Source organism: Xenopus laevis, chromosome 2L, assembly GCF_017654675.1.
Source record: "Xenopus laevis strain J_2021 chromosome 2L, Xenopus_laevis_v10.1, whole genome shotgun sequence".
Classification (NCBI taxonomy): domain Eukaryota; kingdom Metazoa; phylum Chordata; class Amphibia; order Anura; family Pipidae; genus Xenopus; species Xenopus laevis.
The window spans coordinates 94,312,566-94,335,784 of NC_054373.1; the positions used below are offsets into that span (position 1 = coordinate 94,312,566).

The window sequence follows — 23,219 nt, forward strand, 5'->3', positions numbered from 1 at the left end:
TTCCTTTTTCTCTGTAATATTAAAACAGTACCGTGTACTTATTCCAAACTAAGATATATATAATCCTTATTGGAAGCAAAACCAGACTATTGGGTTTATTTAATGTTTACCTGATTTTCTAGCAGATTTAAGGTATGAATATCCAAATTACAAAAAGATCTTTTATCTGGAAAACCAGGTCCCAAGCATTCTGGATAACAGGTTCCAGACCTGTACATCCTTTGGATTACACTAGCTAGACACTGACAGTTTGAATTCTGTTTATTACCTTTATCAGATATGCCTTTCTTTTGGACCGAGCACTGCTGATCTGTAAAAGAAAAGGAGATACTTTTGACCTGAAAGAATTTATAAAGCTTCAGAATTTCCAGATTCGGGATGATTCCTCTGGTGACAAAGATAATAAAAAGGTAACTAATAACACTGCTGTATATAAAGTCTGCAAAATGCTGGGTGGCAGCACTGGGAAGTACAGGGTGATTGCTATACAAGCTGTTTTTTTTTACCTTAGGTGTTCCTCAGGTACTGATGTTTGCAAAAGGGTTTTTGAAGCAAAACCATAATGGAAACTGTCATCCCATTATAAACATATACTGATGCCAGAATAATGATTTGTTCACCTTTAGATTAAATTCTAGTATGATTTAGAGAGTGATATTCTGAGACAATTTGCAATTGGTTTTCATTTTTCGCTATTTGTGGTTTTTGAGTTATTTTGCTTCTTATTCAACAGCTCTGTTTGCAATTTCAGCAATCTGGTTGCTAGGGTCCAAATTACCCTAGCAGGTATGCACTGATTTGAATAAGAGATGACCTAAAAGAAAGATGAGTAATAAGATGTAACATTAACAATAAATTGGTAGGCTTACAGAGCATTCATTTTATAGATGGGGTCAGTGACCCCCATTTCAAAGCTGGAAAGTGTCAGAAGAAGAAGGAAAATAATTCAAAAACTATAAAAAGGAAAAACTGGAAAAAGTAAGGCCAATTGAAAAGTTGCTTAGAATTAGCCATTCTATAACATACTAAAACTTAACTTAAAGGTGAACCACCACTTTAATACGGGTCTGTAAACTGCTGGTGTCTATGACACCTACAGCAGCGAAAAAATATTTTTTTGGCTACATTCCCACCTTACAAGGATTAAATATGTATTGTGTCCTTTCTATGAAATGTATACACTCAGGTGCATACTTGGAGCTAGTCCTGGCTCTTACGGTTACTTATGCAACAAGCATCTAGACCCCTGAAAGTTATGATTTCAAAATTCTCTATCTTTCTGTAATGTGCTTTCACTCTGACATTAACAGGGGATCAGAAACTGAATCCTGTAGCACCTCTTTTAATCTGGCTATACCATGCAACCCCACCAGGTTAAATACCTAGATGGCTTATATTTTCTTCCATTAAAATAAATAAAACAGAGAAGTGAGGGTTCAAATATAAACCCTGTGTATTTACAGTAAATATATCTTTATGGTTTTTTTAAGTGGTCACACATGTTCCTGTTGATCGACGCTCGTTGTACTCTTGGCTATGAACTTTATTTTAAGACCAGCGAACTGAAGAAAAAATGGATGGAGCAGTTTGAAATGGCTCTGTAAGTAACATACTCAGTTTGACATACGCATCACAGTGTATTTTTGTGTTTTTTTTTAATTCATACTGTTTAGCAGATTGCACATTTTCTTTTCAATAAAAGGGTAGTTCACCTTTAATTTAACTTTTAGTATGACGTAGACAGAGAAACAATTTGCAATTGATCATCATTTTTTATTTTTTGTGTTTTTTGAATTACAGTAGAACCCCCATTTTACATTTTTTAAGGAGACCAGAAAAAAATGGTGTGAAATGTATTATAATAATATATAGGTGGGACCACAAAACAGCAATGTAAAATTAGGGAAAACTTAAAATCAGGGGATGTAAAATAACTGATCTACTGTATTTAGCTTTTTTTTTGTTCAAGTAAGTTTATTCAGCCAACATCCAAGAACAATTGTCCAATTGCAGTAGAATATACAGCTCATAATGGTGTTATGTTTTGGTAGCCGACGATGAGTAGAGTATAACAGTGCTTTATTAGCAGGCGCGTGCAGCCATTACACAACAGTAAGCAACTCTAACACCACAAGCTGTATCGAAAGTATGCACAGTATAAGTCTTGAGCACAGTGACATCTACAGGCCAATTTTATAAACACCACAAATGGCATACACTGTATGCCATACAGTGTAGGTTATGTACATAGTTACAGAGTAAGCAGTATAAGCATATTCAAGCATTTTCCATTAACCACAGTTGCCAGATTTTGTTTAGAGGTACCATTCTACCTAGCTATTAATTACTCAACATTTTGCATTTCTTATACTGCTTTTTCCCAAGCAGAGTATGTACAGGGCATTGGCGTAACTAGAGTGTGTCTTCATAAAGGCTGGGTTATTTTCTTTTTTTAATTTAAAAAATAAATTTCTAAGCACCAGAGGATCGCCACCCTAGGTACAGGCACTCAGGTGCCTTAATATAAATACGCCCCTGGCTAGTACCTTTGCTAGCACTTTAACATCTGCCGTTAGCAAGGATATGGGCTATATGCCTCTGGGTAGGCAGGATCTTTGCCTTGTTTCGGTACGCTGGTGGCCTTGTACATAGAAGCTGGGAGCCCCTGGAGCTGTACCCCCTCAGAATGACCCAATTGCCTCCAGTATTACATCTGTTGTTAAGGGTTGGTCCAGGTATTCCCTAAACTCCTGCCAGGATGGGGAACTTCATCTTATTAAGGAATGTGTCTACTACTGCCCCTGTGTGGTTCAGCCTTGAACGGTAGAGGTCTGCTTAGAAGGTGACCATAAACTGTTTAATTTCCTTAGGATCTGTAGTAAGGTCTGTCTTGCTGGACATAAGTTTAGTAATTGTGGAGGGAGTTCTCTGGTACCTTGTGATCATTGCTAACATTCAGCTAGTTATCTCCCCCTGCTCATGAACCCTAGGTTTTGTAAATAGATGTTTATACTATGAGTGTTCCCATGTGATATGGGCATATTTCTCTTGTAATCTCTTCAGTTGAGAAAGATGTTGTGGGGAAGGGCATTAGCCACCAGGTTTTCTGCTTTGGTTAACTCGCTCTTAACTGTGGTCTGTTGCTTAGATTGTTTCTTGTAGCTAAGGATTTCCTTATTCAGATATTCCCTTAGATATGGCTTAAAGCAGGTCCGGACTGAGAATTCAGCCCACTAAATACTGACTTTCTATGGGACCTTATAGCAGCCCCTCTGGCACTTACCAGAACCCACAGATTGCCAGTCCGGGCCTGCCTTAAAGGTGTCCCATAGGATATTAATGTCAGTGGTATTGTCATTATGCTGAAAGAATTCCTTCACTGCAACCTCATGTTCCTTGTTGTTATCTAGAATTGTCACCCATATTGGGATTAATGCCCATGGCCCCCTGCACTGTGTGTCTCCTAGGGTGACAGTTAGTTCTAAAGGGGCATTGTCAGATACTCCCCTATCTCCCCTACTGTTCTATGTTAGCTAAGGATCTATCATTAACAAAGGCAAGATCAATTCTGTAAAGCACAGACAAGCATGAGTATTGCCTGGACTGGGGATGTATGTGCCTCCATGCTTCAGTGAGCTCCACACTGGCTGTGAGATCCACCAGGTTGGATCAGGTGTCAACCCCATCATAGGGTCGTATCCTCAGCCTGTTTAATGTGGTGTCCAGCAGTTTATTAAAATCCCTTGCTGCTATAACCTGTGGTTATTGGTCCTTAAACTGTATGAGCTGCAGCACACACTCAGAATCATAAGGTGTCAGAATATACAGTCGCAGCCACGAGCAGGAAAAAGGTTACGAAGGGGGTGGGTGAAAAGGGGTTTGCGGCTGGTGGGGCCTGAGGTGTCTTTGTTGCTGGGGCAGGGGGCCTGGGGGTTGTCTGAGCCTGATCGGGGATGACCAGTGCAGAAAGCTCAATAAAAGCTGTGGAAGGAACAACTACTTGAGTAGCTCCGTGCAGTGCCCTCCCTCCTTAGTCAGGATTAGGGTTGCTTCCTGTTTGGTTTTGACCCGAACAGTTCGGTTTTTGTAAGGCCTGTTCAGGTCTGAACTTTCTGTTCGGTTTCAGCCTTATGAAACCCGAACAAAAATCTGGCTAATAAAACATGAAAAGCATTTAAATACTAAGATACTCACCTCAACATGGCTTAGTTACTATCAAGTACAGTTCATTTCTTATTATTACAGATACAAAAAAAGCAAATCAATCAAAAACCATTGCTGTATTTCAGAGCTTTCTGGATAACTGATTTCTGTATAATAGATCTCATACCTGTAATTAAAGGATTGGGCTTAATTATCAAGCAGAATATAGCTAGAGATAGGGTTTACACCTTTGTAGTTTTGAACTGGGCATCAACACTTTAAAACATTGAGAATACTCACGCCTTTAAAAGCCTTGTGATCAGCGGTCTTGGAGGTGCCCCTGGGGGCTCTCGTTTAGTGGGTATCCTGTGAGCCCTATCAATTGAGAATGTTTGGGAGAGGTGACCTTGAGCCAGGATTCTAGAAATTGTTCTGGGGTGTTCCCTTCCATATTTTCAGAGAAGCCCACAAACTGCAAATTGTTCCTGTGGAGTCTATTCTCCATGTTGTCTGCTTTTTGCTGGACTTGCTGTAGAGATTGCTGCAGTTGCTGTATTCTGTCTGAGAGGGGCAGGCAGGCGTCCTCCAGCGTGCTAATGCTCTGTGGCCTTCACTCATTTTTTCACATGTCGTACTTTGTTATGGACAGGTCCACTTCCGTTTCGGAGTTGATCAAGGCATCTCACATGTCTCTTGTGGATAGGAAAAGTAATTAGAGGATAAGTAATAAAAAGAAGCAAATACAATAAAAGTGTAGCCTCACAGAGCAATAGTTATTTGGCTGCTGGGGTCAGTGACCCCCATTTGAGAGCTGGGAAGAGGCAGAAATAAAGGCAAATAATTAAGAAACTATAAAAAATGATGACCAATTTCAGTTAACTTAAATGTGAACAACCCCTTAAAGTTTTGATTGTATTAATAATAGTTTTATACCAATATAGAGCAGACTTTTACAAAGACCACAAGTGTTCAGAGAGATTTCATCAACTAACATTTGTATGTCTATGTATATCTGGTTAATCTATGTTGTATGACACCTGTAATTATATTTACTGCATTAATTAGAGCAGGACAGGTTAGCCATAATTTCTGTATGTAATTATGAGACAGTATTTGAAAGTCAATGTTACAGCAATAAACTTATCAAGAAAACTCCTTGTCTTACCCATAAATCTCTTTCCTCTGCAGTTCCAATATCTACCCAGACAATGCACTTGCAAATGGTCATGATTTCCAGATGTTTTCATTTGAAGACACAGCTACATGCAAAGCTTGCCAGATGTTACTGAGGTGAGAGGAGATAATGAGCCAAACGTTGGCAAGAGAGAAATCACTCACGGGGTTGTTAATCCCTCTTTTCCCTTTCAAGGGGCCTGTTCTTCCAGGGTTATAGATGTTGCCGCTGCAAAGCTCCAGCACACAAGGAATGTTTGGGTCGAGTACCTTGTTGCGGCAAGCAAGGTGAGAAGAAAGATATGTATATTAGCATGATGGTAATTGTATTTGTATGGTGCTAGATACAGAAAGAATCCTTATACATAGGGCTCAGGTGATCATTAAACAGCAGACAGATGGGAAAGTGGACAAGAGGGGAGATATTTTAATATAAAATATAGATATAAAAATATCCAGAAAGAGGTTTAAGGCAGACAATTTGAAATGTCGACTAGGGGCATCAGAACAAGACACCTGACTGACAGACTAGACTGTGGAACACATATCAAGTAAAAAGCCTAATGAGATCAAACAAGGTTTGTTAGTTCTAAATGGGGCTAGCAATGTTAAAGAAATGTTGTAAACTAACATAGCGAGTAGTCAGCCATAACAAGAATATGCCCAAAAAAGTTACATTTGTGAGTGAAAACCTTTGCTATGTTTATATTTAGGAAGTGTACATGGGTCAAAGGTATAAGGACCACAGGCTTGATTTTTTAAGAAAATATTGTTGTTTGCAAAATAATTTTTTTCTTTCTGCATGTTACAAAAGAATTCTTTTTGTGTTACCTAGGTACAGTATGCCTGAGCTTATTATGCAGATTTTTCTGCCTAACCTGACCTGTAAATAGAGCAATCTCTGCTGAACTACCTGTCTAACATAATGAGCATCCTGTTGCTTTCCTGACATTTTTGCTTTGCCAGGCTTTTAGCACAGTATTCTGCTTTCTGACATTTTATGGCTATTAATCCGGCCATATATGTACTTTGCATGATTTTCTATGAATTTATGCAGGCCAAAGAAGTTCTGCTGAAAATGGCAAACACTGTTTAAAATGCAAGCAAAGAGCTAATTATTGGGTGCAAACCCCAGGCTGGCACCAAGGGTTTTTCAGCCTTCTCTACCATTTTTAGGTGCCTGAAGCTATGCCACCCCTCGCATCACCTCCCATATTTCAGTTTTGGAGCAGGGCAAGGGAAGACACATTGCTAGTGCAGAGAGCACAAATATTGCCCAAATATGCCCAAATATGCACAAATATTCTGATTTAAAAAATGGAGTTTTGTCTCTTTCTACCACCTCTGGTAACCTGTGGGGTGCTGCAGTCTGAGGCTTGCCTCATGACTGGCACCGCCTGGCTGGCACTCCTCTTTGCTGAAAAATGTGCCCAGTGTTGGACTGGCCCACCAGGATACCAGGAAAACCCCCGGTGGGCCCACATTGTCAGTGGGACCTCCTGCTTCTAAATATTTGGCCTATTTCATTGCCATTCCCTAATTCTATGAGAACAAAGAGGCTAAATAGATGGAATAATAGTTTATAATATGTAAAGCAAAGAGACCAGGAGAATAGAGGTTGACTAAGGAGAGTAAGAAAAATTGTACTGAGACTAGGCCACTGGTATAAGGATTTTGGTGGGCCCCTGGTTTCCCAGTCCGACACTGAATGTGCCAGCTCAGGGTAACATTCTAGTTAGAATCTTCTTTCCTATCTCTAACCCTGAACTGTGTGCATGTACAATAGAATATGCTTTATGCGATTTAGCCAAGAAGATGGCAGGCAGCATGGTACTTACTCTTGAGTAAGCAATTGTAATCACTGGGAAGTGTCCAGCAAATTGACACCCGACAGTGAAAACCCTTTTCCTGCTCCTTTAAGATTTAATATCGAAAAAAAAAAAATCGAAAAGCAGTGTAATGTCTCTCTTGCAATTTGTGGCCAATTCAATCTCTATTTCCTTTACATAAAAATGGCCCATAATCAGGGCCGGATTTAGCGAAGCGGTTCCCCAATGTCACATGGTGCTAAAGCCGCCCGCTTCTCCATGCACATGTCCCTCCCCCACATGGTCCTAGTGCTGGCCTCACGAGGAGCATGCGAGCGCGCTTGCATCGGAGCACTGGGGAGCCTTGGGGCCCCAGCGCTGCTAAGGAATGTGGCTCGGTGGCATGCTGCCCCTAAAATTTTGCCCTTGTCACCTCACCATAAATCCGGGACTGCCCATAATATCTTTGTTGGTAAGTAGACTGTTCTGGTAATGACTATACTAACACAAACTGTCAATCTAATAGGTCTGGGCTAGTTTTAAATGTAAATATTTAAGAAAAGTATTTTAATAACCTATATGTTTTTTTTTATTCCAGATTTAGGGTCCTCTACAAATAAAAAGGTAATTCAAGTTTCTCCTGCAATATTTTAGATATAAAGAGGAATTATTATAGGGGTGGGGATGGGTTTATGGTACTTTCCAGGTCCCAATATTCTCCACCTACTTCGGAGTAACAGTTCTAATTCAGCATGATGGTGCAGTGGGTAGCATAGCTTGCTGCCTTGTAGTCATTGGCATAACTAGATGTTTCTGGGCCCCAGAGAAAATAAATGTTATGGCTCCCAGCATATCCAGATGTTGTCCTGTTTCACCAATATATGTTGAAATTGCTCTTTAATTGGGCCCCTCCTGCAGCCACAGGTTCTGCTTACTCTGTAGTTACGCTCTTGCTTGTAGGTTTACATTTAGAAATTTGTATGTTCTCCCCATGTCTGTGTGGGTCTACACTCCAAAAACATATAGGAGCTGTGGAATATGTTTGCACTATATAATTAAAGGATAATAACAAAAATAAGAAGAAATTATTTATTGGGAGAAGAGTCACAAAACAGGAGGGAAGTTTACTCAACTAAACTAAACTAAATAATAGCAGCCTACCAAGTTTTGCATTCTTTAGGAACGGTTTACTACTGTAAAGTGACATCACTTTTGTGAAATGTTCCCGTTTTTAAGGAAAAAGTATCAGTAGTACAGGTATGGGATTCGTTATCTGGAAACCCGTTATCCAAAAAGCTCTGAATTATGAAAAAGGCATTCTCCATTGACTCCATTTTAACCAAATAATCCAAATTTTAAAAAATGATTGCCTTTTTCTCTGTAATAATAAAACAGTAGCTTGTACTTGATGCAAACTAAGATATCATTAATCCTTATTGGAAGCAAAACTAGCCTATTTGGTTTATTGAATGTTTACATGATTTTCTAGTAGACTTAAGGTATGAAGATTCAAATTACAGAAAGATCCATTATCCAGAAATCCACAGGTCCCAATCATTCTGGATAACAGGTCCCATACATGTATATGTTAACATAACATATAACAGATTGATATCCTGGTATTGGTGTTAATTGTAGGTTTAGGAATGAAGCATGTTAATAGCAGATCAGCAGATATCAGAGATTTTTGGATGTGGAAAAGATTCATTATAAACAGTAACACTTCAATTCAATTATTAACTACAGTTTTTAATATTTTATTCAGCAGAAAACAGGCCGGGGGAACAACAGCAAAGGGAATGAAAAAGGTATTTGTGTTACTACAGTATATAATCATGAAAATGGCACCATAAAAACCAGAGGGGGTATAGGGGTTACCTTAATAAACATTTAGGGGCCAATTCACTAACTTCGAGTGAAGGATTCGAAGTTAAAAAACTTCGAATTTCGAAGTTTTTTTGGGCTACTTCGACCATCGAATGGGCTACTACGACCTTCGACTACGACTTCGACTTCAAATCGAAGGATTCGAACTAAAAATCGTTTGGCTATTCGACCATTCGATAGTCGAATACTGTCTCTTTAAAAAAAACCTTCGACCCCCTAGTTCGCCATCTAAAAGCTACCGAAGTCAATGTTAGCCTATGGGGAAGGTCCCCATAGACTTGGCTAACTTTTTTTGATCGAAGGATATTCCTTCGATCGTTCGATCGAACTATCTGCGCTAAATCCTTCGACTTCGATATTCGAAGTCGAAGGATTTTAATTCCTAGTCAAATATCGAGGCTTAATTAACCCTCGATATTCGACCCATAGTGAATCGACCCCAAAGTGTGATTATTGGCTGTGGAGGAGCTTGTAGAGATTGGCAGGGCTTAGGTGCATTGTGGGTGGGGTTTTGGCATTATACATGTCTGGGCAGATCAGGGGCATGATTATACCTACACAGGTAGTTTTTTATTGGATCCCCATTTCATTTTTTTTGACAGGGCCACTATCCAAGAGGCATAGGTAACCAAAGGCTAATAATTGGAGGACTCTTGGGAGGAGAGCCCTGCTAATTAAGTAGTATGAGGCCCCATGATTACTGATGGCAGCCCTGCATGAAACCATGAATTACACAAGGAAATATAGGGCCACCAAAAGGCATAGAGGTAGAGAAGGGACATCAGCAATACTAGAATGGTGAACGCCACTGATTTCATAAAGGTGTGTTTCAAGCAGTTGAACAGATAGATAAAAATGATGCACGAAAAATAAAAAAAGATAACCACTTCAAGGATGCGGGGATAGCTAACACTCCAGATCTACCATGTCAGCTAGCAGGGGTGTCCTGTGGCTGTTTTGCACAAAAAGCTAGAACTTAAGGTCGCTTGTCAATGGGTAAATAAAAAAAATATATGCTGTGTATTTTACAGCAGCCTGTCAACATCACTTTTCAGCAGCCTGTCAACATCACTATGACAGTGGGAGACACAATTATCAAGGGTTGAACTTTGAATTCATGTGAGTTTTTTAAAAACCCATAATCTCCAATAAATTCGAAATTTGTCTGGTCGAAATGTATTAATATATTTTTTTTTATTCGGATGAACTTAAACAACCCAAAAATTCCGATCGAATTTTCAATTTGATCCTTGATAAATCTACCCCATAGGGTTGCCAAAAAAAGCAGCAGAAACCTTACAAAAATCACAATTATAGTATTAATTGTAAAAGAGTATGCAGAAAAGATTTATAAGACCACAGTTAGAGAGTCCCCAAGTACAGATATAAAGAGTGTATATGTGTATAAAGAGGTACAGATATAAAGAGTGTATACTGTATGTGAAAGACAAATTAAACAAAAGTGTGTGGGAATTATAGAAAAAAAATGTTTTTTTCATAAAATGTTTTTGACCAGGTCTCCCCAAAATGGAGGCATGTGAGGAATATATTGGCATTCCGCCACCCCCAATTGCCTTTGGTCCACCTTTGCGAATGGAAAAGGGGGATATTATAGAACTGACAAAAGCAGAAGCCGATCAACATTGGTGGGAGGTAACATTACTTAAGTTCATTTTCACCAGCCTGACCAATCACTGCCCTCTCATTTATTACTTTCTGGTATCCAGTTGTTTCTATATTGAGTTTTCTACTGGAATCCCTGTACGCAAGGTTGTTTTCAATGTTTCCCATTGCCTGTAGCTGCTGAACAGCCATGCCACAATTTTATACCTTATTAAGTATAGGTAAAAGTGTGGCATGCTACAGGACATAATTATTTGTCTCATTAGTGTTTTGCCTCAATTCAAAGCAATGTCAGCATTATTTTATGTATTTTGGGCAGCAATATATTTGTATAATTTATCAAGTACTTTTTCATAGCTGGAAACCAATTTTGTTACAGTAAAAAAGGATGCCTTGTCTTATTTCTTACATTCTCTCATTTATCCATGTTCTATGTATACCTACATGTTCTTTTACACTATTTCTGTCACATAAATGCCATTATTATGTCTCTCACAGGGCAGGAACACATCCAGTAATAATGAGATCGGCTTCTTCCCCTGTAGCCATGTAAAGCCATATGTGAATGTAAGTGCAAAATGGGAAGGGTTAGCTTCCTCTCTTGCCCACTTCTCCCTCAGTTGTGTAAGTAGATGCTTAGTAAAGGAAATGCAATGTAATGCAGTCTCAGTTTTATAGGCACTATACAAGGCTATATAATGTATCATTCTGAACACAAGGTAGTAATGAAATAGAATATAAGGCTCTAATAAAAATATATTAGTGCAGGGGTGCCCAAAATATAGATCGTGATCTACCAGTAGTTATCAACAATATAAATGACCAGCCTAATGGCTTCTTATACCTTTTTATTTAAAAAAACGTCTTACAATGTACTTTTTACTGATAAATTAAAATGTATATACAGGTATGGGACCTGTTATCCAAAATGCTCTGGATCCAGGGTTTTCCAGTTAACGGATCTTTTCGTAATTTGGACCTTCATACCTTAAGTCTACTAGAAAATCATATATACATTACGGTTTTGCCTCCAATAAGGAGTAATTATATCTCAGTTTGGATCAAGTAGAAAAAATTTGGATTATTTCATTAAAATAAAGTCTATGGGAGACGGCCTTTCTGTAATTTGGTGCTTTCTTAATAACGGATTTCCGGATAATGGATCCCATACCTGTATATTTATATTTAATATTTATATACTTAAAATTTCTGTGGAAACCCTGACAATGCTGCTGCAGTGGTAAATCTTGATGGGATAATACTTTAGATATTTTGATTTGTCACTCTTAAGATGCTTTCATTTTCTATGTTAGAGAGGCTAACACTGCGTGAAGTGCTGAGCTCTCACACACTTTTTTCTTCCCCACTAGACCCCAGTACCGGATCTTTCTATGTATACCTGGTAAGTATTGGAACCAAACAAAGATTACACATTAAATGGTATTTTAATGGTGAAATACATGAAAATGCAAGTGTATGCTGCAGTGGGGCATCATTCACTAGAATTACATGTGTCATCTTGTTTTGAGACGCATGCACAATTAAAGCCTGCTAGATCTAAATCTTACAGAAAATGTGTCACTCCTGTACCACATTGTCGCATTCCTTTACGACACTAGAAATGTACTGCCCAATTGTCCTGTGTTACGCGGGACAGTCCCGATTTTGACAGCTCAGCCCGCAGTCGCCTGAAATGTCCCAAGTTTCACTTTGAACTCCTGCACTGAACAGCCAGAAAAAGATATAAAGTTTCTAAAACTTAATTAAATAAGAGGTTTTTTGGCAGAGAGTGCAGAACACTCAGCATCTGCACTTAGATACAATTAAAGATACAATTGTAACTATTTAAGATAAGCAGGTCTCTTGGGAGAACTGAGACTTACAGCTTAAGGCTAGGGCCATACAGGGCAGAAATCAGCCTGCCGAAATCCACAGGCTGATTTCAGCCCCCGACGCGAGCAGACAAAAAGATTCAGCTAGTGGTCGAGGGCTGAAATGAGCCTGAGGATTTAGTCTAAAGGCAATTCACCTTCATAGCTAAACTGTAATAACACATAAAACATGACTATAAAACCCCCATAAATGTGTTGAAACTTTCCATAATCTGGCAAATTTTGTAAAATGGGCATGGTATTTAGGGAGTGTGATCATAAAATGCGTGTGACCAAAAAATTTTGCCACGCTGTGTGCAGCAATCTTTTTGTACCTCTTTCCTTGTCTCTTATTAAAAAACAAGCGAGCACAATAGACACAGCCAATACAATATTATTGGTTACAACCCACACATTTTAGCATTTCTCTCAAATATAATGGTAATGGGGCCCAAGGGATTGGAGGAGACACATTCTGAAGGATAAGCTTATTTGTGCGAATATCTGTTTTAGTCAAACCTCATTTTTACCTCTGCTGTTTTTGTATTTAGGTATGCAAGTCCTATGGAAAGAAAAGAGGCTGAAGTCCTGCTTGCAAATCGATCTGATGGGACTTATCTGGTCAGACAAAGGGTGAAGGATGCTGGAGAATTCGCCATTAGCATCAAGTAATCATTTATCTGTAAAAGCCTATATTAAATAGATTCCCCTCTTTCTCCAACAAGGGTCAGCATAATTTTTGGAAAGATTCTGGGAGTTGCAATTCAGAAGCAGCTAGAATACCAAAAAGTTCCCTTGAAATGAAAGATAAACAACACTGTTTTCAATCTAATTTCCACAAGTAAAATGCTTCGAGCCAGCTGGGCATCAGTGGATAAACACTGAAATGTTTGTCCCATTTTCTTTGCTAGGGCTGAATGATTCCCTAAGTATATATGTCACATTATTTTCTAATCGATGGCATTAAGTGGCCCTTCCACAAGAGATTCCCCACACTATAATGCTATGTAATATTTATACAGTTCTGTCGAGCTGAGATTCAGAGTCAGATGTGTTTTCATTTGCCCCATTATCTGCAAATGTATTAAGGGTATTTGGTCTATTAAGAAGTAAAAGTCAAATAACGTGACATTTTACAAATTAAATAATTATTTTTAATGCATATTTTAAATGATGATCACTTTGGACTTACCTGAGTGGTGACCTTGCCACTTGACAGAAGATTTGACTTCATGTAACGTTGTTAAATGCAAACTTAGTCTGTCTATTTGATCAGTCTTAGTCTTTCTCTATCTTCCAATTTAGAGATCTGATACCAAGTATAAAGGATCTTGGTCAAGTCATATATTTTACTTGGTTCAAATCCCTGGGTATGCTATATGCCATAGCTTTACTCTTGTAACCTTATTTGCTCAATGCCCTTGATATTTTTTGTATTTCTTTATTTTGGGGTCATCCAGTTTTATGTTATAATTATTTAGAAAATTAGGGTAATACAAAGCATTGGTTAAAGACAACTGACATGTAGCAACCTAAGCTTGTGTCTCCTATGGGACACATTAACTGTGCTTTTTATCCTTAGGTTTAATCAGGAAGTGAAACACATGAAGGTTACATCTCAGGGTGGGCTCTGGAGACTCACTGAGAAGAAAGGGTTCAAAGGACTTACTGTAAGTAACCTATAACTGACAAGATGAAAAATGTCATGTAATCTAAATATTTTCTCCAGTAAATATTTCATAGGATGAATTTGGTTTTCAATTAAGAATGCTCAAGTATACTCTAAATAATTACTTCATAGGATTGTGAATGCAGCCCTTGGATGTCAGGTTTGCATGGACCTGTCAGAATTAAGTTATCCGCATAGGCAGTTTAAAAAACAAGGGCACCTGATATATTTTAGACACTCCCCCCAGTGAATTTAATCATTAAAGGGCATGTAAAGTCTAAAATAGAATAAGGCTAGAAATGCTGTATTTTGTATACTAAACATAAACATGAACTTACTGCACCACAAGCCTAATCAAACAAATGATTTATGCTTTCAAAGTTGACTACAGGGGTCACCATCTTGTAACTTTGTTAAACATCTTTGCAAGACTAAGACTGTGCACATGCTCAGTGTGGTCTTAGGGATCATCATAAACTAAGCTGCTTGAGTTCTGCATGGCTGGGAAGTAAGGCGGGGCTCCCCCTGCTGTTCATAAGTATGATTGTTTCCCTGCTCAGCAGTTAGGGACCATCTGACAATTCCTATCCACAGCAGTAAATGAAGGGGGAGAATCTCACTGCATACAGTGAGGTTTCTTATAAAAACGGTACACATTTTTTAATTCAAGTATATTGGAGATAAGTTTCTTTTTCATAAAAGAAAGTAAAAATTTGATTTTTTTTTATGGATTTTTTTTTGCCTATACATGCCCTTTAAGTTTTATGTCAGCAGTCATTTTATTTAAAACAATGCACCGCAAATAACTAAGAAAGTGTCACTCTGCCACTTTACCTTATGCCTTGGTGTCCTTGCCTTGAGCATGCCCATGTGCAGTACAGTAAGGTATTTACTCTACTGCCCATGTGTGTGTGTGTACATTCCGACTCTAAGAATGCCTGATAAAGATAAATGGGCCTGTGCAGTTTTTTCCTAAATTATTAATAATTGGGAAGAAACACAGTAACTGGATCCACTGGAGCTTCCTCACATTTTGTAGCTCAACAGTAAAATCACCTTTCTTCATCTATTCATTTATTTAACCTTAGTCAACAACTAACAGTAAGCAAGGACTATATGGTGTAAGTATGTTAACCAGTGAGGGAAACATGCATTTCCTTTCCATGTCTACGTTTCCCATGTTTTATTTCTAACCATAAGACTCATCGAGCATTTGTCTTCCTTTATGTATCTTCAAGGACCTTATTGGGTATTACCAACAAAATTCACTAAAAGACTGCTTTAAACTTCTTGACACAACACTACAATTACCATTCAAGGAACCAGAAAAGAAAGACAACCCTAAAACTGGTAAGTGCTGAACACTGAACACATTACATTTTCTTGCCTAAAGGGAAATTATCCTGACCAGCAATGTATTTACTAATCAATAAATAATCTGAGAGATATTAAGGCACATGCACTTATAGAGAGCAAAGTGCAATTTCAAGCTCAATCACCATGTAATTTTTCCCAGAATTCCGGTGTCTTTGCAGACAGGCCATTTTCTTGGAGCAACTGTATGGTGCCTACTGCAATTGTGTGCAATTCACCAAAATGGACACAAGTACACATGCACAATAGTTATACTGTGAATACACAATACTGTCTAGACAGCTTAAAAGTGAAAGTAAGAGTTGCTTGCTGTTCTGTAATGGCTGCATGAGGGCCTGCTAATAAAGCACTGTTATACTATACTCATCCTCGGCTACCCAAAACATAACAGATTGGCGAAAGGATGGCTCTTCTACCTCTGCAGCAGCCTGCACCTTTTCTTCCAAACCCTGGTGAGCCTATCATACCTTTTACTGCTTGGATCCGTATGTTTGAAAATTACATTATTGCTGCTGACCAAGGGGAGATTTCTGCTGCTAGAAAGCGTGCTTTACTTATTCACTGCCTGGGAGCAGAGGGACAGCGTATATTCTATACATTACAATTACCTGATGATACTTATGAAACTGCTCTTAATGCTAAAAAGAACTTTTTTGTGCCAAGAGTAAATGTGGTTGCTCAAAGATTTAAATTCCGCCAACGTGGACAACGTAATGGTGTATCCACAGAACAATTTGTAGCAGCTTTGAGAGAGCTGGTTGTTACCTGTGAGTTTGGGACTCTAACAGATGAAATGCTAAGAGACCAAATAGTGGAAAAAACAAACTTACCTCGCATTAGAGAGAGACTGCTCCTAGAGCAGGATTTAACCCTTGCAAAGGCTATTACAGTTGCTAGCCAAATTGAAACAGCAGTGGCAGAGGCTAAAACTCTCAGTCAGGGAACTGCTGGGAATGTACAGATTGTGAATTCAGCACTGTGGCCTAATAATGCTCAGTCACAGGCAAAATACAGGGCTAAGGAAAGGGATTCACCTACACTGCAAAACCGTGCAGCAAATACAAATAGAAAATACTGCTTTCGCTGTGGTTCAACACAACACACTGCAAATCATGTTACATGTCCTGCAAAAGCTAAACGGTGCCGCAAATGCACAAAAGTAGGGCATTTTGCTAAGATCTGCCGTAGTTCTGCTAAAGATGTTCATGAAGTCACTTCTACAAATGTTACAGTATTAAGTGTGGATAAAGCTGGTACATTTATTTCAGACAAGTTTATATGCACTGTCAGTGTCAGTACTGCTTCTGCTGACAAGGGACACTCCATTAACCTGATGCTTGATACAGGTTCAGCTGTTTCTATACTACCAATGGATATTTTCTTGAAATACTTTGCAAAAGATCCGCTTGTTGTACCTGCCCTGAAACTGGTCAGTTACTTAAAGGATCCAATCCCTGTGCTTGGTTGCTTGCCAGTGACTGTACAATTTAAATCAAATACTGCAAAATGTGACTTTTACATTGTGAATAAGGGTACTGTTATACTTGGAAGGGATCTCTTTGCTGCATTAAACCTACACTGCAGATTTGCTATAACCTTGATAGACTATTACAGTAAATGGCCTGAAATCGCATTTGTTTCTCATATAACATCAGCTACAGTAATAACATTTCTGTCTACAGTCTTCAGCAGAGAAGGTAATCCAAAGGAGTTAATATCAGACAACGGACCACAGTTTGTCTCATCTGAGTTTGAATACTTTCTGAGAGAGAGGAATATTGTGCATAGGAAATCTTTCTGGATTTCTCCATTTGCTTGTGGGTAATAACCCACAAGCAAATGGAGAAATCGAGCGATCCCACAGAAGTCTGAAAGAAGCACTACAGACAGCAAATCTTACTGGGAAATCCTGGAAAGTTCCTACATAACTACAGAGCAACGTGCCATGCTACAACCCAATCATCTCCAGCTGAATTATTACATGGCAGACAGATGCGCACTAAGTTACATGTTGCAGACATCAAACTTCCACAAAGTACTGTGCCTATAAAATCATCTACTGCTGACATTGTGAAATGTCAACAAGCCAAATGCAAGGCTTATACTGACAGAAAACGTGGTGCCAGAGAAGTACACTTTCAAACTGGATCTTTAGTCAGAATTAAGAAACCAGGAATACTGAAAATCTACATTTACTACACCACTTGAAGTGAGACGCCAGCGAGGACCATACACATATGAACTGCCTGATGGAGGCATACGGAATGCAAGTTGTCTTGCTCCTGTAAGATATGACTTTGGAGAAGCTCCATTAGATGAAGGACATTTTCCTACTACTAATGTCAACTGCAATAGGCCTGAAGAAAGTGAACCTATAAGGTGTACTGAGAGAATCAGAAAACTACCTGCATGGACCAAAAACTATGTGATGTGAATAATGTATATTATTGCTTTAAGATGCATTGTTGTTTAGTACATTTGCCAAAATGCTTTCCTACTATAGGGGGAATATGTGGTGTTTATACAAATGGCCTGTAGATGTCACTGTACACAATAGTTATACTGTGAATACACACTACTGTCTAGACTGCTTAAAAGTGAAAGTAAGTGTTGCTTCCTGTTGTGTAATGGCTGCATAAAAGCCTGCTAATAAAGCACTGTTATCCTCTACTCATCCTCGGCTACCCAAAACATAACAAATCTCCTGTGTCATTAAGCACAGTAGGGAACAGAAATCAGGTTGGTCTAAGTGATGCTGAACACAATTATAGGGAAGTTCAATGAGCACATTTTGACACAAGTGCCTCTAATGAAAGTGGTTTTAGGCACAACTTACTGTGGGGAAAATTGCAATTGTTTGCTATGGGTTACTGCTCCTGAGCAAACTTAGTGCCTTTTGTTACATAACTCCCTTTGTTTTACAAGAACAACTGTATTGTGGCTTTTCCCATTGCTCCCAGTCAAGTTGTAAACTGCATACTAATAAATGCATTCCGAATATTTTTCTTAAACACAAATGGTTATACATTTTCATATTCATGGTTATTGTTAGAAATGGTGTTCTTTTATTTACCTTTCAGAAAAAAGGATGAAATATTTTGGGTCGGCTCGAGCTCGTTATGATTTCTGTGCAAGAGACAGAACAGAACTGTCTTTAAAGGAGGGAGACGTAATTAAAATCCTGAGCAAAAAAGGACAAAATGGCTGGTGGAAAGGAGAAGTTTACGGCAAGGTAAAAATAAGTAGGAGCAAAGTAGGTCAATAAAAAGAGAGCTTTAAAAAACAATAGGCTGTATAAGGCAGAGGCCTTGTGTCGTGATGGGTCAACTGGTATGCAAGCCAAATAAATAGTGGCTTCAGCAAGAATTGAGAAGGGGTTGTGGGAATGACAAAAGACATTCGCGAGGGACCATATTAAAAAGTCATCAATTTCTTTTCCTGGGTATCCATCACATTAAGTCCAGAGGTTACATCCACCCTCCTGTGAGCCAATAGGACAGCATCAAAATCTAAATAAGCAAAAAGCAAGTGATGTAACTGACCACACATGCAACTCTCTTTATTTCAGCTGGTCACCCTCAGTCAGAAATATTAAAGATAAAGGGTCTCAAAGCTAAACTATAACTATCACCACAAACAGAAGAAATACTCGGTGCCAGTGGTTTATGAAAAGGAACAATTTTATTGAAGAACAAAAATAAAGGGAGCAAAGTGACTTTAGTGACGTCACTGGACTTTTGCAAAAGGTTAGAGGCTCTTAAGCATTCTTACAGGGACATATAAATTAATAAACCATGGTACACTAACATAACGCTGTAAAAAATAAATACAATTAACTAGGGATGCACCGAATCCAGGATTCGGTTCGGGATTCGGCCAGGATTCGGCCTTTTTCAGCAGGATTCGGATTCGGCCGAATCCTTCTGCCCAGCCGAACCGAATCCAAATCCTAATTTGCATATGCAAATTAGGGGCGGGAGGGAAATTGCATGACTTTTTGTCAGAAAACAAGGAAGTAAAAAATGTTTTCCCCTTACCACACCTAATTTGCATATGCAAATTAGGGTTCGGATTCGGTTCGGTATTCGGCCGAATCTTTCACGAAGGATTCAGGGGTTCGGCCGAATCCAAAAAAGTGGATTCGGTGCATCCCTACAATTAACAATAATAAGGAGCTGCAGTAGTAATATACTAATTATAACATAGTAATAAAAATAGTAGTGCCATAAACATGTCACCTTCCCAGCTGCCAGCCACCCCTACTGATCAGCCCATGAGCAGAAAAGGCTTTGTGTATGTAACCCCCCCAACTCTGATGCCAGATTTATCCAAAAGGAAAGCTGCATGCTTCTTTTTTTATCCAACAAGGTTTGTTTCTTATTAAAATATTGAGTGTCAGATGTAGACACATGATAACAAAAACCACCTGACGTTATCTGACCAGATGTGGTTGCATCCTATGCTATTATACAAGATCCTGTGGTCATGTACAGTCTAATCGTCTAATCTTCAAACTCTGCATATAAAAAATGATATGCAATTTTACCCTTTGTTATGGGGTGGCACAGAGCATTTTTTCTTACCAAAAGACTAACCCCAACCTTAATTTGGCAACTTTTTGTGCTTCCTAAGTAGGAATCCACCGAATCCAGTAGTCAATTTGTGATTCGGCCAAGATTTGGCCTTTTTCAGCAGTGCCTGGCCAAGCCAAGAAAGTGACATTTTTACCCGTACACTGCATGTGCTGTTCTCTTTCCCCCTTGTTTCCCTAATTTACAAATGCAAATTAGGGTTTGGATTTGGTTCGAGATTCGGACGACTCTTTCAAAAAGGATTTGAGATTCTGCAGAATCCTAAAATAGTGGATTTGGTGCATCCCTCCTCCCAAGATCACCAACCAGCCGGATCTGCCAAAAAACCCTAATAATACAGGTTCTACAAAGAGAGAGGCTGAATTTATGTATACAGAAACAAAAAAACGTAAACCTTAAAAAATCCACCAATATGCATTCATTAAAAAATTTTGCAATGTTGTTATATAAAACATTTTGGCTAGAATTAATACTTGCACTGCTATTAATAATGGCTGCCCGACTTGCCAACAGTCAGATGCAAGCATGATGTGTCTGTTTCTGAGGCTACTAGCAGATTATTTTTAACTGAATATTTTAGCTGATTTTCAATGGAATTGGAAATCCAGGGGAAAAAATAAAAACCTGGACTTCAGTCAGTATACCTGTGCACTAACATTATTTTTTTGTGTTCTTCCTTCAAGGTTGGTTGGTTTCCTGCAAACTACGTAGAGGATGATTTTTCTGAATATTGTTGAATGACTTTCCAAACTGACAATGGTTATGGCAAATACTTTCTGCTATTTCTGAGTATCTAGCCCTTGTATTTTTGACTCCCCCCAATAGTGAATTGGTGGAGTGGACACAAGGAACTCTTTTTCCAAGGCACACAAGATCTGAATATGGGGCTTTATACTGTCGTCTTAAGTCACAAGTTTTGATTTTGCATTTGACAAAAGATTACTTGTTCAACTTGGAACACATACATACTGGTTTATATGTACATGAATTCTTATTCACCTTTTACTGGATACGGAAACATCTTTATATATGCAGGATGCCAAACCCAACCGATGAATAGTTGGTGCCTTTGTACACATAAGAGGGGAAAGAATTATGATTTCCCAGCATTACAATTGTGCAATGTTCATTATGCTAATTTATCAGATAAGGGATGGATTTACTGAAACTCAATAAATGGAATACTCATGTTCACTTTTGCATGTAAATTTATCATGTGACAATGGGAATTAGAATATTTTATTTCTAAGGTACAAAAGCCCTATTATCTCTAGTTAGAAGGCAGAGTGGTTTGGGCATGTGGCCAAAACTTATTTGACTGACATTTTCACTTGTTTGCATGGGGGGCATCCATTTCCTAGCAGACAATATCTATTTTCTCTGGCAAGTAATATGGTTATGGCAGATATTCTACTGTATATTCACTGTCAGAGCCAGGGTCCCCACTGCTTTTGATCTGAAGTGACCTTTAACAATGATTGTGCAGCCTGCAAATGCCTCCAACTACTTTAACAAGGGTGAAATAAAAGGAGGCTGAGGAAGAGTAAACAGAAGCACTGAAGTTTTAGGATAATGGCACATGGAGAGATCTGTAGTGTTTCATATATATTGATTTATCATATCAAGTGCTATACATTTTCCCACTGTTTAGGTTGACTGCATACAGAGTGTTGGCTCCACGGCTCTCAGCACGAAAATGCCTGCTTTCATGTTTTCAGGTCGACCACCACTCTGCTCCACTGTGTATGCCTGCATGCAAGCAGAAGCTGTACTTGTTTCCTTGTGAGGCAACTCCAGGCGACTTCGGAAATTGAAGCGCCAGCCGATTTTTCATTTTAGCACGTGGAAGGCAGGGAGAAGGCAGTTCGGGGAAATTGTTGCCCCGAAGGAGAGGCGATTAGTCGCCAGGCGAATAAATCTCCCAGAATCTGCCGTGTGCTAAAGCCCCAAGTGCAGAAAGTGGAACGGTGGGATCGGAGCAGAATTTCTTCTCTCAGCCTGGAAAAAAAAAGCCAAAAAAGTGAATGGGAAACACTGTCCTGTCTAGCATCTGTAGCGGATCTATGCAGGACTGTGTGTTTTTGATTAAATATTCTCCTATCACTAGACATGGCAAGGCATGATCACCGCACTTCCCATTCACTTAGAGTAGGGGAGACATTGCCAGCAAGTTGCCACCTACAATTAAAACAATAAATCTTAGGGGCAACAAAATAAAGAGTCTACTTACGTGCCATTACCCTTAAACAATATAAAAATAAGAAATCCATATCTTCGGTGTGAGAAAAAAACAACAACACTATTTAAGCTAAATGAAATGGCATTATACAGGGTTAATTAAATAATGACAAACAGGTGTTTGTCATATTGGAATGCGTGTCACCAGTATCAACTGCTTATTGCTATAATGGGGATACCTGTGTCTAATGTCTAATTCCATTTTTTATAAGACACAAGTACACTGTTACCCTCCTTTCATGCTGCATCATGTATGCACGATCATAGAATGTCCCTGGGCATACATTAAAATCCAAGCACTGGCTTTGATTTCAGTTTGTTATAGCAGTAAGACTATTTTTGCTGTAAGATTAGTATAAAAAGAACTGCATGAGAGAGGAATGATGTAAGTGTTACACTCCATTCATTTCTTATTAGTATAGTTGAGCCTTTCAGCCTTGTTTTCCCAAAAACTCACATACATTGTTTCATAGGAAGATGGAAACTCATTAAACTAGTGGGTTAGCGTGAGAACAACAAACGTCTTCAACTTCATATTATCGTTGTTATTCGGTTGAATAAATAGCCTATCCATTGAGGACTTCTTCATAAATGATTAATGATAAATTTCATTTTCAAATAGCTCCTTCAATAAAAATGGAAAAGCATTTAAAAAAGTGAAAAGCTATTTTTTTCTGTAACTGACTGATGGGTTGTATTATTTTATTTCCTAATAAATGTTACGGAATAGTATTTTTTGTGACTTAGTATAACCCCTATGCAGCACGTATTTGTGCTGATCATCCAGTAATCCAATATCCCCAATAAACTACATCCTGATACAAATAAGTTCATATATTAT

General features: G+C 38.6%; 1 protein-coding gene across 1 annotated transcript in view; it reads left to right on the forward strand.

The window, feature by feature from the left end:
• Window positions 1-21,332, forward strand: part of vav1.L (vav guanine nucleotide exchange factor 1 L homeolog) — a gene marked incomplete at its 5' end in the record, with an annotated part of 60,074 nt that extends 38,742 nt beyond the window's left edge. Inside the window, 14 exon segments of the mRNA NM_001093522.1 lie at window positions 278-410; window positions 1,491-1,600; window positions 5,332-5,433; window positions 5,513-5,604; window positions 7,723-7,748; window positions 8,890-8,932; window positions 10,528-10,664; window positions 11,133-11,201; window positions 12,005-12,036; window positions 13,057-13,173; window positions 14,088-14,175; window positions 15,413-15,524; window positions 18,629-18,780; window positions 20,824-21,332. Of these exon segments, the coding sequence (NP_001086991.1) occupies window positions 278-410; window positions 1,491-1,600; window positions 5,332-5,433; window positions 5,513-5,604; window positions 7,723-7,748; window positions 8,890-8,932; window positions 10,528-10,664; window positions 11,133-11,201; window positions 12,005-12,036; window positions 13,057-13,173; window positions 14,088-14,175; window positions 15,413-15,524; window positions 18,629-18,780; window positions 20,824-20,877 (1,267 nt within the window). The 3' untranslated portion in view covers window positions 20,878-21,332.
• Window positions 21,333-23,219: the final 1,887 nt, after the last annotated feature.